The sequence below is a fragment of the Pholcus phalangioides genome, unplaced genomic scaffold (genome assembly GCF_987345545.1).
Source record: "Pholcus phalangioides strain wild (caught in Gottingen) unplaced genomic scaffold, Ppha-v1.0 ptg000002l_1, whole genome shotgun sequence".
In the NCBI taxonomy this organism is placed as follows: domain Eukaryota; kingdom Metazoa; phylum Arthropoda; class Arachnida; order Araneae; family Pholcidae; genus Pholcus; species Pholcus phalangioides.
In genome coordinates this window covers 16,374,682-16,388,540 of record NW_028301595.1, presented here as the reverse complement: position 1 = coordinate 16,388,540, position 13,859 = coordinate 16,374,682, and the positions used below count along the sequence as shown (strand labels likewise).

The window sequence follows — 13,859 nt, the reverse complement described above, 5'->3', positions numbered from 1 at the left end:
TTTTCCAGGGCGTCCATGGACCGAAACACTCGGACGTGATGATATCGTACCTTCCATTGGCTCACATGCTTGAGAGAGTCTGCCAAGTAAGTCTTTCACAGTAGTATTTATGCAGGTCGCGTCCAGTAGGAGCTACCACGAGCGAAAACAAGTCGGGTGCGTGCGCAGGACTACTGTAGTCTATAGCGGGCCTGCACATTACGACTTGTTTTCCGCTCGTGGTAGCTTCCAGTGGAGGGACCGGCCTCATTCTCTACACCAGGGGTGCACAACCTGCTATCCGCGGGCAAATGCGGCCAGCCAAGAGGTTCCATCCGGATTGTTGTTTCTACTGGAAATGTATTCCGGTAGAAACAACACACAACACGATAAAAGCTAAGGCTTTGTAAGACATATTTTCTCAAATAAAAAAGGGGGAAATCGAGATCCGTACTGGATATTGCCAGTTATCCTAAAATAATTATCAAATGCAAGTAGACTTGCGATTAAATGCAATTACAGCCAAAAAAAATTGTCAAAAGCAAGTAGTTTGCCAATTATGGCTAAAATGAAGTCAAAGACAAGTGAAGTTGTTAATTAAGGCAATGAATGGCTTGTCAAAGGCAAAAATTTGTTAATTACCAGCAATAAAATTTTTGCCAAAGGTAAGATACGTTTTCAATTACAGACAAAAAAATTTTGTCCGAGGCAAGTAAAATCAATTGCAGGCAATAAAAATTGTCAAAGGCAAGTAAAGTCAATTGCATTCAATAAAGCTTTTGTCAGAGGAAAGTTAAGTTATCAATTAGTGAAAAAATTGCCAAACGCAAGCAAAGTTGCCAATTTCATCCAAAAAATTGTCAAATGGAAGTAAAATCACCAGTAATAACCAAAAAAGTTGTCGAAGTCTTCAATTTATTAGTCATGAAAATAATTGCCATTCTCAATTTCAAAAATTCCAGTAAGCCTCGTTGAAAATAAGGGGAAAAAACGGGACATTTTATGAAAAAAGTTGGGACAAACACAAAAATTACGGGAACGCCCCGTAAAAAACGGCTTGTATTGACACTCTATATTCAAGAGTTTCTGACTCTCAAGCAGCAGAAATATCGCATATCTGACTCGCGGACTGGTTGTGCACCCTATCAATGAACGTAATATAATCCCCCACCCCATACTGAAATTACTAATTTTGTAGTAGTGTACTACCGTTATTATTTTCTGTTTAAATCCAGTTCCAAGTATATTTGAACGGAGGCAGCGTTGGCTTCTACCAAGGGAGCATCCAATTGCTGACGGATGACATCAAAGCCCTGCGACCTACCTTCATCCCTGCCGTGCCGAGATTGCTCAATAGGATATACGACAAGGTTAATCTATAAGTCAATAGTTTTGTTCTCATTACACACATTCACGTGCCATTACTACATTCTGACCATATTTCATCGAGAAAAATACGGGATGTCCAGATCCTAATCATAGAATTGTCAACACAGGAGAGTAGCTATTGTGAGTGAAATTGTCAATAATTTCTACAAAACTTCCAACGTCTAAAAATAAAGGGCTGCTGCAGGCATGCCTCGCCCCCCCCCCTAATACTTCAGCAATGTCCCTCAATTTCTTTAGTGTAATATCTTGTCGAAAAAGAACTATTAGGTATAATATAATGGACAAATACATCTCTAACTGCGAATTATCGTAGGCGTAAACTTGCATTCGGACACGAGGCCGAGCCCAAACTCAATATCTGCCACCATCTTTATAATACATAGAGAAATTGCGGATTTGAGATACACCCCCCCCCCCACCAGTATTTTTGGTCACTCTTAATATTTTCAGTAATTTCACGTTTTTGCACACATGTTGTACTTGATATTATTTCTAATTTGATAACGCACTAGTCAGTTTCAAATCCTCTCTCTCTCTACGAAATTATACTCATAAAAATATTAGGCTGACCATATTTCCTCGGGGAAAATACGGGATATCGCTAATTGTCGCGTCGCCAATTGATGACGGATTGCTAGTTATGCCGCAAAACTACCCTATGGGAGTCAACTACCCCAAGTTTGAAAAGATTTCCGGAATACATATTTTCGGTGACATTCACAGTCCCTGTACTCGTTTTATTAAAAAAAAAAGAAAAATCAGTGCTACTCTCAACGCATAAGAAAATTTTTGAGGCGATTTTTGAAAATGATTTGTGATAACGCAACTCATTTTCAAAAATCAACGCAACGTTGAAATCGTATTCGACTTAAACGGGGTATAGTCATCATGTGTCATGAGTTAGGTTAACCCCCCCCCCCCCCACCACCTCCATTGCTCCATTGAATTTAGTGTTCTGCTAACCCCCCATGAGAATAATATAATTGCAAGTTACCGAGGGGGGGTAATCAAGTTTGCACCGCATTTCCTTCATAGCGCTTCCGACGTAATATGACGTCATAAACAATGAACGGGTTAAGTTAAGTAACTGCACGTCATTTGAAATCTTTTTGTAATTAAAATTATATGTTTCTATAAAGTCAACGATTGTAGAGATATCTGCTGTTCATCTAATCTAATGTAGGGAACAGCCTGTATTGTATTGTTGATTGAAGAGTGTCCCCAACATTAAAAACCTTAAAAACCATTCCCACCACCATCGTATTTGCAGATTCAAAACAGCGTGAGTGGAAGTCGCCTAAAGAAATGGCTGATGGACATGGCGTTGCAGAGCAAACAATCAGAATTGGAAAGGTACGAAGCTCTCTCTCTCTCTCAAATAGATTCTTTCTGTAATAGCTTTGTGTGCCCGTAATAACCAACACTAATTATTGTTTTTCTATTATTCCTTTCTGAAGGCACATAATCACGAACAGGAGTGTATGGGATAGGTTCGTCTTCAAGCCCGTGCAGGAGAGCATGGGCGGTCGAGTTCGACTCCTGGTCACTGGATCGGCTCCGTTGGCGAGCAACGTCTTGACCTTTCTCAGATGCGCTCTTGGTTGCATGGTATGTTCCCAGACATTCCTCTTCTATGATCTCATTCTACATAATATAAATAAACTACCTGACAGACGAAATGCCACTCCATAAAGAATAAGATGGAGTCGCAGGAGAGTTGCGTGGAGTGCTGAGAATGTGATAGTGTGCCGTTCTTCCTCATGAATGGTCATCGGCTTGTGCGCAATACAGGCACATCAAAAGCTGGAGTACTGCAGCCCAATTTTCTCAACACGAAGCACCAGTCACCTGTCACTTTTGATACTGAAGACAGATGTCAACACTAGAACACCAAACACGCAAAAAAATCCTTACGGCATAAATACGTTAGGTTCGAGACGTCACCTTGGGACCCTTTCCCTGTGAGATCTCAGTCCCCCCCGCTTGCTATGTGCGACAGCAACCGCACAAGAAATAAAATAACGATAACCAAAATGAAAAAAAAAAAATCGTCGTTCTCTCCACCTGTCTTGAGCGCCGCCAAGAACACTGCCAATGGCGACGTGCAGCTACCTTCGTCACTCGTTGCGAGCAATCATGAGTCTAAATTTCCTTTTTACACGTATGAGAATGTAAACTTCATTAATTCGCCGCCAGGCGCCACAATTTCGGCTCACCCTGAATTGATTGCGATGTGTGCAAATGTGTGCTTCCCAGGCCATCCCGATCCCCCAGACGTCTCAATCGAGACAACATTGGGTGTCAAAGACGAAATGAGTCGCATTTTACAACGCGTTCGCCAGTACCTCCTATTCCTATATATAGGAAGTAGTGATGGTTGCGCACGATACCACCCTCATTGATTCGTTGCATCGACGTGTTCAAGAATTGCATTGCCAAAAACTGAAGCGGCGGCGTCTTATTGATGGCCTGTGTGTCTTATTTATGTAATTTCTTTCTGAAAATTGTATTATTTGTTGAGTTGTTGATTATTTATGCAACAAAGATGTCTGTGTTGCTCAATCACTCTTTCATGGTGCGACATTTTCTCTGTTAGATGGTGTCAGGGCCGCAACTAGAAACTTTGTCAGCCGGGGCAAGCACGAATTATGGCGCCCCGTTTGATGAAGAAGGAGCAGTTAAAGCATACATGTGTTCAAACCGTGGCCCTCTGAGTCATCTCATGTGGCCCGCGATCCCTAGACATAATTTTGTGAAAATTAAGTAATCGGCACATTCCCAGATCACTAAAGTGACTCGCGGAGCAGTTTCACAATACTTGAGACACCTACGACATATTTACTAATGACTTCAGTGTCTCACGGCACATTCCCAGATCCCCTATGCGACCCACAGCATATTTACAGATCATCGCCGCGAAGTTCCAGAGCGCTTAAGCAACCCGTGACACATTTACAGATCACTTAAGTGACTCGCGAGACATATTTACAGAGCACTTAAGTGACCAGCGGAATATTTACAGATCATCGAGACACAGCTTCAGGGCAATTAGGTGACAGGCTTTAATACATGTGTAAATATAATATTGTTGTAAGAATTAATAATAATCGTGTGTTGTGTTCGCAGATCGTCGAGGGCTACGGACAAACCGAATGCGTCGCTCCATGTACCATTACGATGCTCGGCGACTACAGCGTTGGTGAGTCTCTCTCTCTCTCTCTCTCGTTCTGTGACATCACCTTAAACCAGTGATTCCCAACGTGGGCGTTAACGCCCCGTTGGGGGCGATGGAATGTTCCATGGGGGGCGGCAGAAGCGACAGGAATAACATAGGTTCCTATGGGTTAGATTGTGTTGGGGGGGGGAGAAAAAAATTCTGAAGAAGGGGGCGATGTGTGGGACAAAATAGGTTGGGAAACTATGCCTTAAACCAGTGTTTCCCAAAGAGTGGGCGATGGAATGGTCCAAGGGGGCGATAGAACCTATTGATTTAACATAGGATCCTATGGGTTTACTTGAGTTGGTGGGGCGATGAGAGGAAAAAATTTCTGATGAAGGGGGCGATGGAACAAAAAGTTTGGGCGACTATGCCTTGAACTATAAATCCATATAACTGTTCCATTTTCTGCACTTTCTCGTTATTGATCTTGATCTAGTCTTTTTTAACCTTAAAATGGTACCTAAAAAAAAATCTATGCTTGAGATACCTACAGGTTGTCCCTGAATTCATGGGCTAAACAAAAATGTGAGAACATCGATACAGGCCTGGCAGCGTCTAGTAAGCGATTGGCGTACCCTTTCGAAGGTGTTTTCACGGACAGTTGCAGCAGCGACTGAAAGCTTTTTCATTTCCTTAGCACATTTCGTGTTTTTTCCGCCAACACTTTTCATTTCCGACCCCCACATCGCTGTACAAAAATTTCCCCCATATGAGTTCAGAGTATATAGGTACCGTTCTAGGGATAATCCTTTGCGATCCAGAGGCTTTTCTTCAGTACTTCGTTGGTACACTTCGTACTTTATATCGCCTCCCCCGCATAGCGAGGAAGGCCTCTAGATGCTTACTTGGGCGATTCAGGGAGAGCCGAATAATGATTACTGGGAGCATTCGCAAAAAAACGTTGCTTGACGAAATTCTTTAAACGCTCGTATATCTCAGGAAGTACCGAACGCAAGTCAAAAGCGATGGTATTGCCAGATGCACACAGCAAAAGTGCTGCACCCAATGCTTCGGTTTCAGAATCTTTTCCCGTCTGACCAACCAGGAACGCGGCCGTGATTCGTAACAAAGCTTTTCTGCCATATCTCAAAAAAATACGCAACGAAAATACACGACATTGGTATCGTTTGTTAACTATTCCAAAGACAAAGCCGATGATAGTGACATGGTTTCAGGGACGCCGGAAGTCAAAAATGTTTGGTATTGCTCGAGTAATGAAGATAATGTTCACTTGGATATGTATGAAGACCATACGTCACACATTCAACAAAAATGTCTCGTTTTTGGCAAATCTCCTATCGCCCGAACTGAAGGGGCAATGAGCTATATTTGTTACTGAGCAATACCATTCAAATGATTGGCGTTGCTTTAGCAACATGAGCATATATGTTCCGGCATCCCTGCATAGTTTCATTATGTCAGTACCTACCACGCGATTCAATGCACAAAAAAACGTATTCACGTCTTGCGGCCGTGTCTATATGACACCCGGGCCTACACCAATTTTTTTTTTCTTTTTGTATAGCTTAGGGGGGTCATTCAAGTATTACGTCAGCATCGAGGAGAGGGAGGGGGTTACGGATGTGCTGACTTTTGCTGACAAGGGGGGGAGGTCAAAAACGGCTGAATATCTGCTTACGTAATACTTGAATGGCCCCTTATGAGTTCTGCTAAAAATTCGAATGCACAGGGGCATGCCTGTGATTGTAAGAGGGGTTGTTGTAACAATGCGGTACCGGTTTTCCCTGATGTCGATTCCACCTGGACATAGGACACCGCCATCTTCACTACACTTCTTGAGTCACGGCGGCAATACATAGGACCGCAAAAGATTAACATGTTCACACTGGGATCTTCAACCTTTCAGACATCGCGGGCTAAATTGAAACTTCCTACTAAGCCCGCGGGCGGGCCACCTAGGTATTTATAATTAAAAGATGGAGTCCATTATCTACAATAGCTTAATGACATAGTTATAGAAGGGCCAACGGGACCTCTGAGTTAAACAAGAGCCCAAAAAAAATTGAATACTTCATTTCTATTCCGAAATTATACTTATCTAATTTTATATAATTATCAATTTTTATAATTTCTTTCACCAATTCAGTAAAATTTTCTGGTTAAATACTTCTTTTAATTATTCTGCAACCACTTCAAATGATTCTGTAATCATTTGTTCCGGTAATTCTGAAATTATTTCTTTCATTAATAAAATTATGAAATAATTTCTATCATTATTTTCGAATTTCTTTTTTTTTCTTTCAAAAATTATGAAATTATTCTTCTTGAAGGTATTTTTCAGCATTTCTGTGAATTCTGTAATTAGGAAGGTAGTCTGAATGACGTTTATGGCAACCCGTGCGGTGGCCTTCTATATCTAGGAGGGGCTGTTTCCACCCGTAGACATAAATAAATAATTAATTATAATTAAAGTTGGGGCGCGGTAGCCCGGTCGATAAGATACTCGCCTAAAGTACCAAAGGATGTTTAGAAGTGTCGCGAGTTCGATACCCGGTTCGTCCTTGTCAGAAAACTTTCCTGACACAGGGGTACAACAAAAAAACGGCGACTTGACCGCAGCAAAAAATTGCTACCGCAGGGAGTCCCCCATCGAGGGGTTAGCGCACCAACCTCTCGACGAGTATAAAAAACAAGCCTGCCGTTCGGAATCGGCAATAAATTGTAGGTCCCGGTCTAATTAGCCCTCGTGTGCAGAAAATGACCGTGGTGCGACAAAAATGATCAATATAATTAAAGTTCCCGTGCTCTGAGTAGTTTGACTTAAAAAGCCAAATACAGCCAAATTTCTAGGATATCTTAATGAGACCATGGGTCAGCGATTCATGAAACTAATAAAAAGAAAGTTCAACTTTCGATCACCAGGTGAAAAAGTGGCGTGTTTTTTTTGTTTTTTTTTTTTGCATTTTATTTTCCCATAGTCTATATAGTGTATATATACCAAGTTTCAATGGGATATGTTTTCCAAAAGGGGCCGTTCAAGTATCACGTAGGCAAATTTTTAACCATTTTTGACCCCTTTCCCCCCCCCCCTTGTCAGCAAAATTTCGTTATCAGCTCTGCCCCTCTGAATCCTAACGCATATTGGTGGGATCAGAGACGTACACAGGGGGGTGGCATGGGGGCTCGTACCCCCCTCCCACGATCAAAAATTTTTTTAATGCAAAATATAATTTTTTTAATTGAAATTTCGGAAGAAAGTACCTTTATATATATTATTATAATCAATTTCTGTTAATTTCAATGACATTTTGAAGGCTATGAACTCAAAATTTAACTTTAATAGATTCATTGCGACCCATGCTCTAAGCCATATAATGATAAATCACATAAAGGCCCTTGGCCCGCGGACCAAATATGGCCCCGGGGGTTATCTGATGCGGCCTGCTCTCTTCAAACCTAACTTTGTAAAAATAAACTAAGCGGCACATTTACAGATCGCTTAAGTGTCCCGTGGTACAATTCCAGAGCATTTAAGCGGCCCGTGGCACATTTTCAGATCACTTAAGTGATCCGGGACACATTTAGAGATCCCTTGAGTGACATGTGACGTAGTTTTACAGCACTTAAGTCGACCCCAGTGCGGTTCTACATCACTCAAGTCACCCGCGGCACATTCTCAGATTATTTACGTGATGCGTGGCACAGTTCCAGAGCACTTAAGCGGCCCGGACACATTTCCAGATCACTTGGATCCGCCAAACATTCAGCGATTACCAAAGTGGCTCTTTAGGGCTCTTATCAATAGCGGGATGTTACTCTTCAAGTGCCCACAAACTATCGAAAGGTTTTTTCTCGTTTTCGGCGAACCATTTTGGCGAGTAAGATGCCATTAAAAATATTTCATATTTTCATAAAGGGTGGTTGATGACGTAAGCATCTACCTACCAAACCCCCCTCCCCCCTTGTCATAAAAAGTCAGCAAATCGGAAACGCCCTCCCCCATCGATGATGACGTAATACTTGAACGGCCCCAAACGGGCGCTATATAGGTCTGAGTATAGTTTCGGTACCGTGACACTTCTTCTCCGATGAATCGTAATTAAAATTCCACTAATAAAACGGCAGAAGAACTGACGCCATATTGTCAATCAACGGAATGTGGTTGTTTACTTGCAGGCCACGTTGGTCCACCACTGCCTTGCTGTCACATCAAACTCGTGGACGTCCCGGAGATGGAGTACTACGCTGTCAACAACCAAGGAGAGGTAAGAGACTTTTTTCTTCATTAAATTGTATCGCACATGGTATAGGCCGTTCTAAGTAGGTAATCGGGTGCCAGAAATTTTGACCCCCCCCCCCTCGACCTTCGCCTCCGACATTCCCCCCCCCCCCCCGGTACGGTTCGCTTGCCCTAAATGTGTGAGTAACCAAGTGAGTGACTGTGTGAATGACCAAGCGAGTAACCGTATGAGTGAGCGACGGTATGAGTAAGTGGGTGTGAGTGACTGTGTGGGTGAGGGAATGACCACTAGAGTGATCAAGTGAGTGTATGGTTGAGCGAATGATCATATGAATGATCAAGTGAGTGACTGTGTGAGTGAGTGTGTGACCGTATGAGTAACTGTATCAATGACCAAGTGCTTGACCGTATGAGTGACCGTACGAGTAAGTGTGAGCGACTGTATGGTTGAGTGAATGACTATATGTATGATCAAGTGAGTGACCGTATGAGGACCGTAGAATGTGACCAAGTTAGTGACCGTATGAGTGACTGTATGAGTGACCCCACTCAGTGCCGTTTCAACGCATGGGCCCACCCGGGCACGGCCCGGAGGCCTCAGGAGAAGAGGGGCCTCTTACAAAAATGAGATCCGGTTGAAATTTTCTAAAATTTACAAGGTAGGGTCTCAGAAAAACCACTTGACTCGGGGGCCCATGAAGCTCTTAACACGGCCCTGACCACGCACTCATTTGATCTCCCATACGGTCCCATGCTGTCACTAACTCTGATACGGTCACCCACCCATTCACTTGTCCACTCATACGGTCACTCACCTCTTCAACTAGTCACTCATACGATCACTCACACATTCACTTCGTCTCTTATATGGTCACTCTCGCTGTGAAAAGTCATCTGCAAAAAAATGCATATTTTTTTTAAATGCATTATTTATCGAGATAATATAAATCTTATAAAATCGCTATGTTTTGGGCAACTTATCACTGTATTGGCAAGTTTCCATTGTCACGAAAGTTGCCATTTTTTAGGGGACGATATACAAATAGAATGTGAGAACTCAACTATTTTATTTTTTTTTTTTCAATTCACAATAAATAGCAATTACATTTTTTGACAACTGCTTTGACAACTGCGGGATTTTTAAAACGTTGAATTCAATTTACGTTTCACAATTCGTGGATCACACTCTTCAAACATTGGCGGAAAATGCTGAAAAATCTCAAAAAATCCAATATTTTCATTATTATTGCATTCAAAAATATGCATTTTTTGCAAATGACACACGTCAGGGGTCTACATAAAAAGTTAATTCTTCAATTTATTAGTGTGTCTGAGCCCGTGAACAAGCATCAAGATTTTAAGTAACTGCACGTCATTTGAAACTTTGAACTGAATGTGTATTTTTTAAACGGTTGCAGAGATCATATTCCCCACATCCTAGAGGAGGATCCCTAGGCTGGGACTTTTAGCCAACCCTCAAACTAGGTTTTTCACGGGGCCCTTATATAGTGAATTTATAGCGAAAAAACAAGAAATGAGATGAAAAAATCAGCTCTGGAGTCTTGTCAGCCCCGCCCTTGTGGGGGGCCATAACAGAGATATTAACAATATTGGAATAGTTGTATACAGGGCTTGACTATAATTCCTGGTTGCCATAATCAGGACCACAACAATGTGGGAGCGGGCGGGTCTTTCCGGTATGGGGCCATTCAAGTATTACGTAAGCAGATTCTCAGCCATTTTTGACCCCCTCCCCCTCACCTTGTCAGCAAACGTCAGCGAAACACTGACCCCCCCCCCCCTATCAGCAAAATTTCGTCAGTAGCTTAGAATATTCCATATCTTCAAAAAGGGGTGGTTGAGGACGTAAGCAACCTTCAAACTCCCCTCCCTCCCTCCCTTGTCATCAAAAGTCAGCAAATCCGAAACTCCCTCCCCCCCCCCTCGATGCTGACGTAATACTTGAATGCCCCCTATGTAACCGGAAGGGAGAAAAACCGCAGGGGGGGGGGAAATAAAAACTCCAAAATTTGACAATTACAGGGGGGAGGGGGGTCAGTATTTTGCTGACTTTTGCTGACGGGGGGGGGGGTCAAAAATGTCTGAAAATCTGCTTACGTAATACTTGAATGGCCCCTATACATATATACATTATACAAATACAACGCCACAACAGGCAAAATGCCCAACGAGGTGACTGAGAAAAAGATGCCCATAAAAATATGGATGTCATATATTTCAAAAATATGTATATGAATGTACTATATGCATATATACATTAGATCAGTCAACTTCACCTTTGACGCTGGGGGCGTCAATGCCCCCCCCCCCCCGTATCTCCGCGCATGGTAACTGGCAGTTAGAAAAATTGCACGTCACAAAATTGCAAAACGTTATAACTGCCTTAATATTCATCCGATTTCCTAAAATGGAAAACACTTTTCCAAATTCGTTTTTGCACAAGGAATCGCGTGTGTAATTATATTGGGCGGTCGCTTATCCACCCTGTACGGGAAAATACAGTTGGTTTTTTTCTCTCTCTCTCAAAATAAATTGCTGATTAGAATGTCCCCAAAATGTAACCTGGAGTTTGTTTGCAGGTTTGTGTAAAAGGCTATACAGTATTCAAAGGCTACCTCAAGGATCCGAAGAAAACGGCCGAAACTATCGACGAAGACGGTTGGCTCCATACAGGGGACATCGGGATGTGGATGGAGGTGAGTATATATATATTTTTTGACATTATGACACCGTGTCTGAATCAAATAATTGTAGACAATTTTTTGTAGATTACGGGAGCGCTGACGAAATTGAACTTGTTGGTCTCAGAGGGCTCTGGAAACCGTACTAATGGTCCCGATGTCACGAAATTCGGACAACTGGTACTTCTATGGCCTGGTACGAAAATGTTGCACGGTGGCTATGGCGTCTTTACGGATGGGCCGAATTTGCCCCGGGTGAAGGGCCTTTAATCACACAGGGTGCCTCAAATTATTGAAGTCTTTCACCAAATCTGAAATTAAATCTTGCATTAATTATGGATGTTCATTAATTCCGAAACGATTCTTTCCATTAATTTTGAAATGATTTCTTTCACTAATATAGGATTTCTTTCACTAATATTGGATTTCTTTCACTAATATAGGATTCCTTTCACTAATATTGGATTTCTTTCACTAATATAGGATTTCTTTCACTAATATTGGATTTCTTTCACTAATATAGGATTTCTTTCACTAATATCGGATTTCTTTCACTAATATATATTGGATTTCTTTCACTAATATATATTGGATTTCTTTCACTAATATATATTGGATTTCTTTCACTAATATATATTGGATTTCTTTAACTAACATATATTGGATTTCTTTCACTAATACATATTGGATTCCTTTCACTAATATATATTGGATTTCTTTCGCTAATATTGGATTTCTTTCACTAATATTGGATTTCTTTCGCTAATATTGGATTTCTTTCACTAATATTGGATTTCTTTCTCTAATATTGGATTTCTTTGGCTAATATTGGATTTCTTTCATTAATATTGGATTTCTTTCATTAACATTGGATTTCTTTCATTAATATTGGATTTCTTTCACTAATATATGTTGGATTTCTTTGGCTAATGTTGGATTTCTTTGGCTAATGTTGCATTTCTTTCATTAATATTGGATTTCTTTCATTAACATTGGATTTCTTTCATTAACATTGGATTTCTTTCATTAACATTGGATTTCTTTCATTAACATTGGCCTTTCATTAACATCTTCCATTAACATTGGATTTCTTTCGTTAACATTGAATTTCTTTCACTAATATTGGATTTCTTTCATTAATATTGGATTTCTTTCACTAATATATATTGGATTTCTTTCATTAACATTGGATTTCTTTCATTAACATTGGATTTCTTTCATTAATATTGGATTTCTTTCACTAATATATATTGGATTTCTTTCACTAATATATATTGGATTTCTTTCACTAATACATATTGGATTTCTTTCACTAATATATATTGGATTTCTTTCACTAATATATATTGGATTTCTTTCATTAACATTGGATTTCTTTCATTAACATTGGATTTCTTTCACTAATATTGGATTTCTTTCATCAATATTGGATTTCTTTCACTAATATATATTGAATTTCTTTCATTAACATTGGATTTCTTTCACTAATATTGGATTTCTTTCACTAATATTGGATTTCTTTCACTAATATATATTGGATTTCTTTCACTAATATATATTGGATTTCTTTCACTAATATATATTGGATTTCTTTCACTAATATATATTGGATTTCTTTCATTAATATTGGATTTATTCCATTAATTTGGGAATCATCTTCTATTAATTTTGTATTTCACTGTTTTTTTAAAGGATTTTTTTTCATTGATGAAGTGATTCCTTCCATTCATTTTGGAATGATTTTTTTCACTGATTTTTGAATGAATTCGTTCATTAATAAAATTCTTTCTTCCATTGATTTTGAAATAATTCATTCCATTAATTTTCAGAGATGATACGCTCCTAAATTATTAAATTTTTAAAAAATGGTACGAAACATTCACCGATAGATGGCACCACCGGTCGCAAATGATTTCTATATCTCAGCGTTAATTCCCCCCCCCCCTCCTTAGTTTCAACAATGCTTTTCATCTGCAAAACCGTTCTCGGTCAACCTGTGAATAAAAAACGTTGTTGGAAACCTTGGGAACATCCGTTCCATAGAATGAAGAGTATGCCAGCAGCTATAGGTAGATATTTAAACTATTTTTGATTAGTTAAGTGGTGAGCGCGTCACATCTGAGTTCACTGTTGTCCGAATTGATTTTGAAAAATTCACTGGCAAACAACTGACCGACAACAGTGAGTGAGTGACAGTATGAATGGTCGCGTGATTGAACGAGTAACCATGTGAATGTGAGCGAGTGAGTAACCGTGTGAATGACCGAGTGAGTGAGTAACCGTTTGAATGACTGAGTGAGTAACCATATGAATGACAGAGTGAATGAGTAACCATATGAATGACTGAGTGAATGAGTAACCGTATGAA

General features: G+C 40.3%; 1 protein-coding gene across 1 annotated transcript in view; it reads left to right on the top strand.

The window, feature by feature from the left end:
* The window catches only part of LOC149089486 (long-chain-fatty-acid--CoA ligase 5-like), a 38,393-nt gene that overhangs the window by 16,380 nt on the left and 8,154 nt on the right, over positions 1 to 13,859 (top strand). Inside the window, exons 10-16 of the mRNA XM_089239061.1 lie at positions 9 to 86; positions 1,215 to 1,349; positions 2,639 to 2,721; positions 2,826 to 2,976; positions 4,495 to 4,567; positions 8,726 to 8,814; positions 11,390 to 11,506. Coding sequence (XP_089095187.1) covers positions 9 to 86; positions 1,215 to 1,349; positions 2,639 to 2,721; positions 2,826 to 2,976; positions 4,495 to 4,567; positions 8,726 to 8,814; positions 11,390 to 11,506 — 726 coding nt within the window. The remainder of the gene's footprint in view (positions 1 to 8; positions 87 to 1,214; positions 1,350 to 2,638; positions 2,722 to 2,825; positions 2,977 to 4,494; positions 4,568 to 8,725; positions 8,815 to 11,389; positions 11,507 to 13,859) is intronic.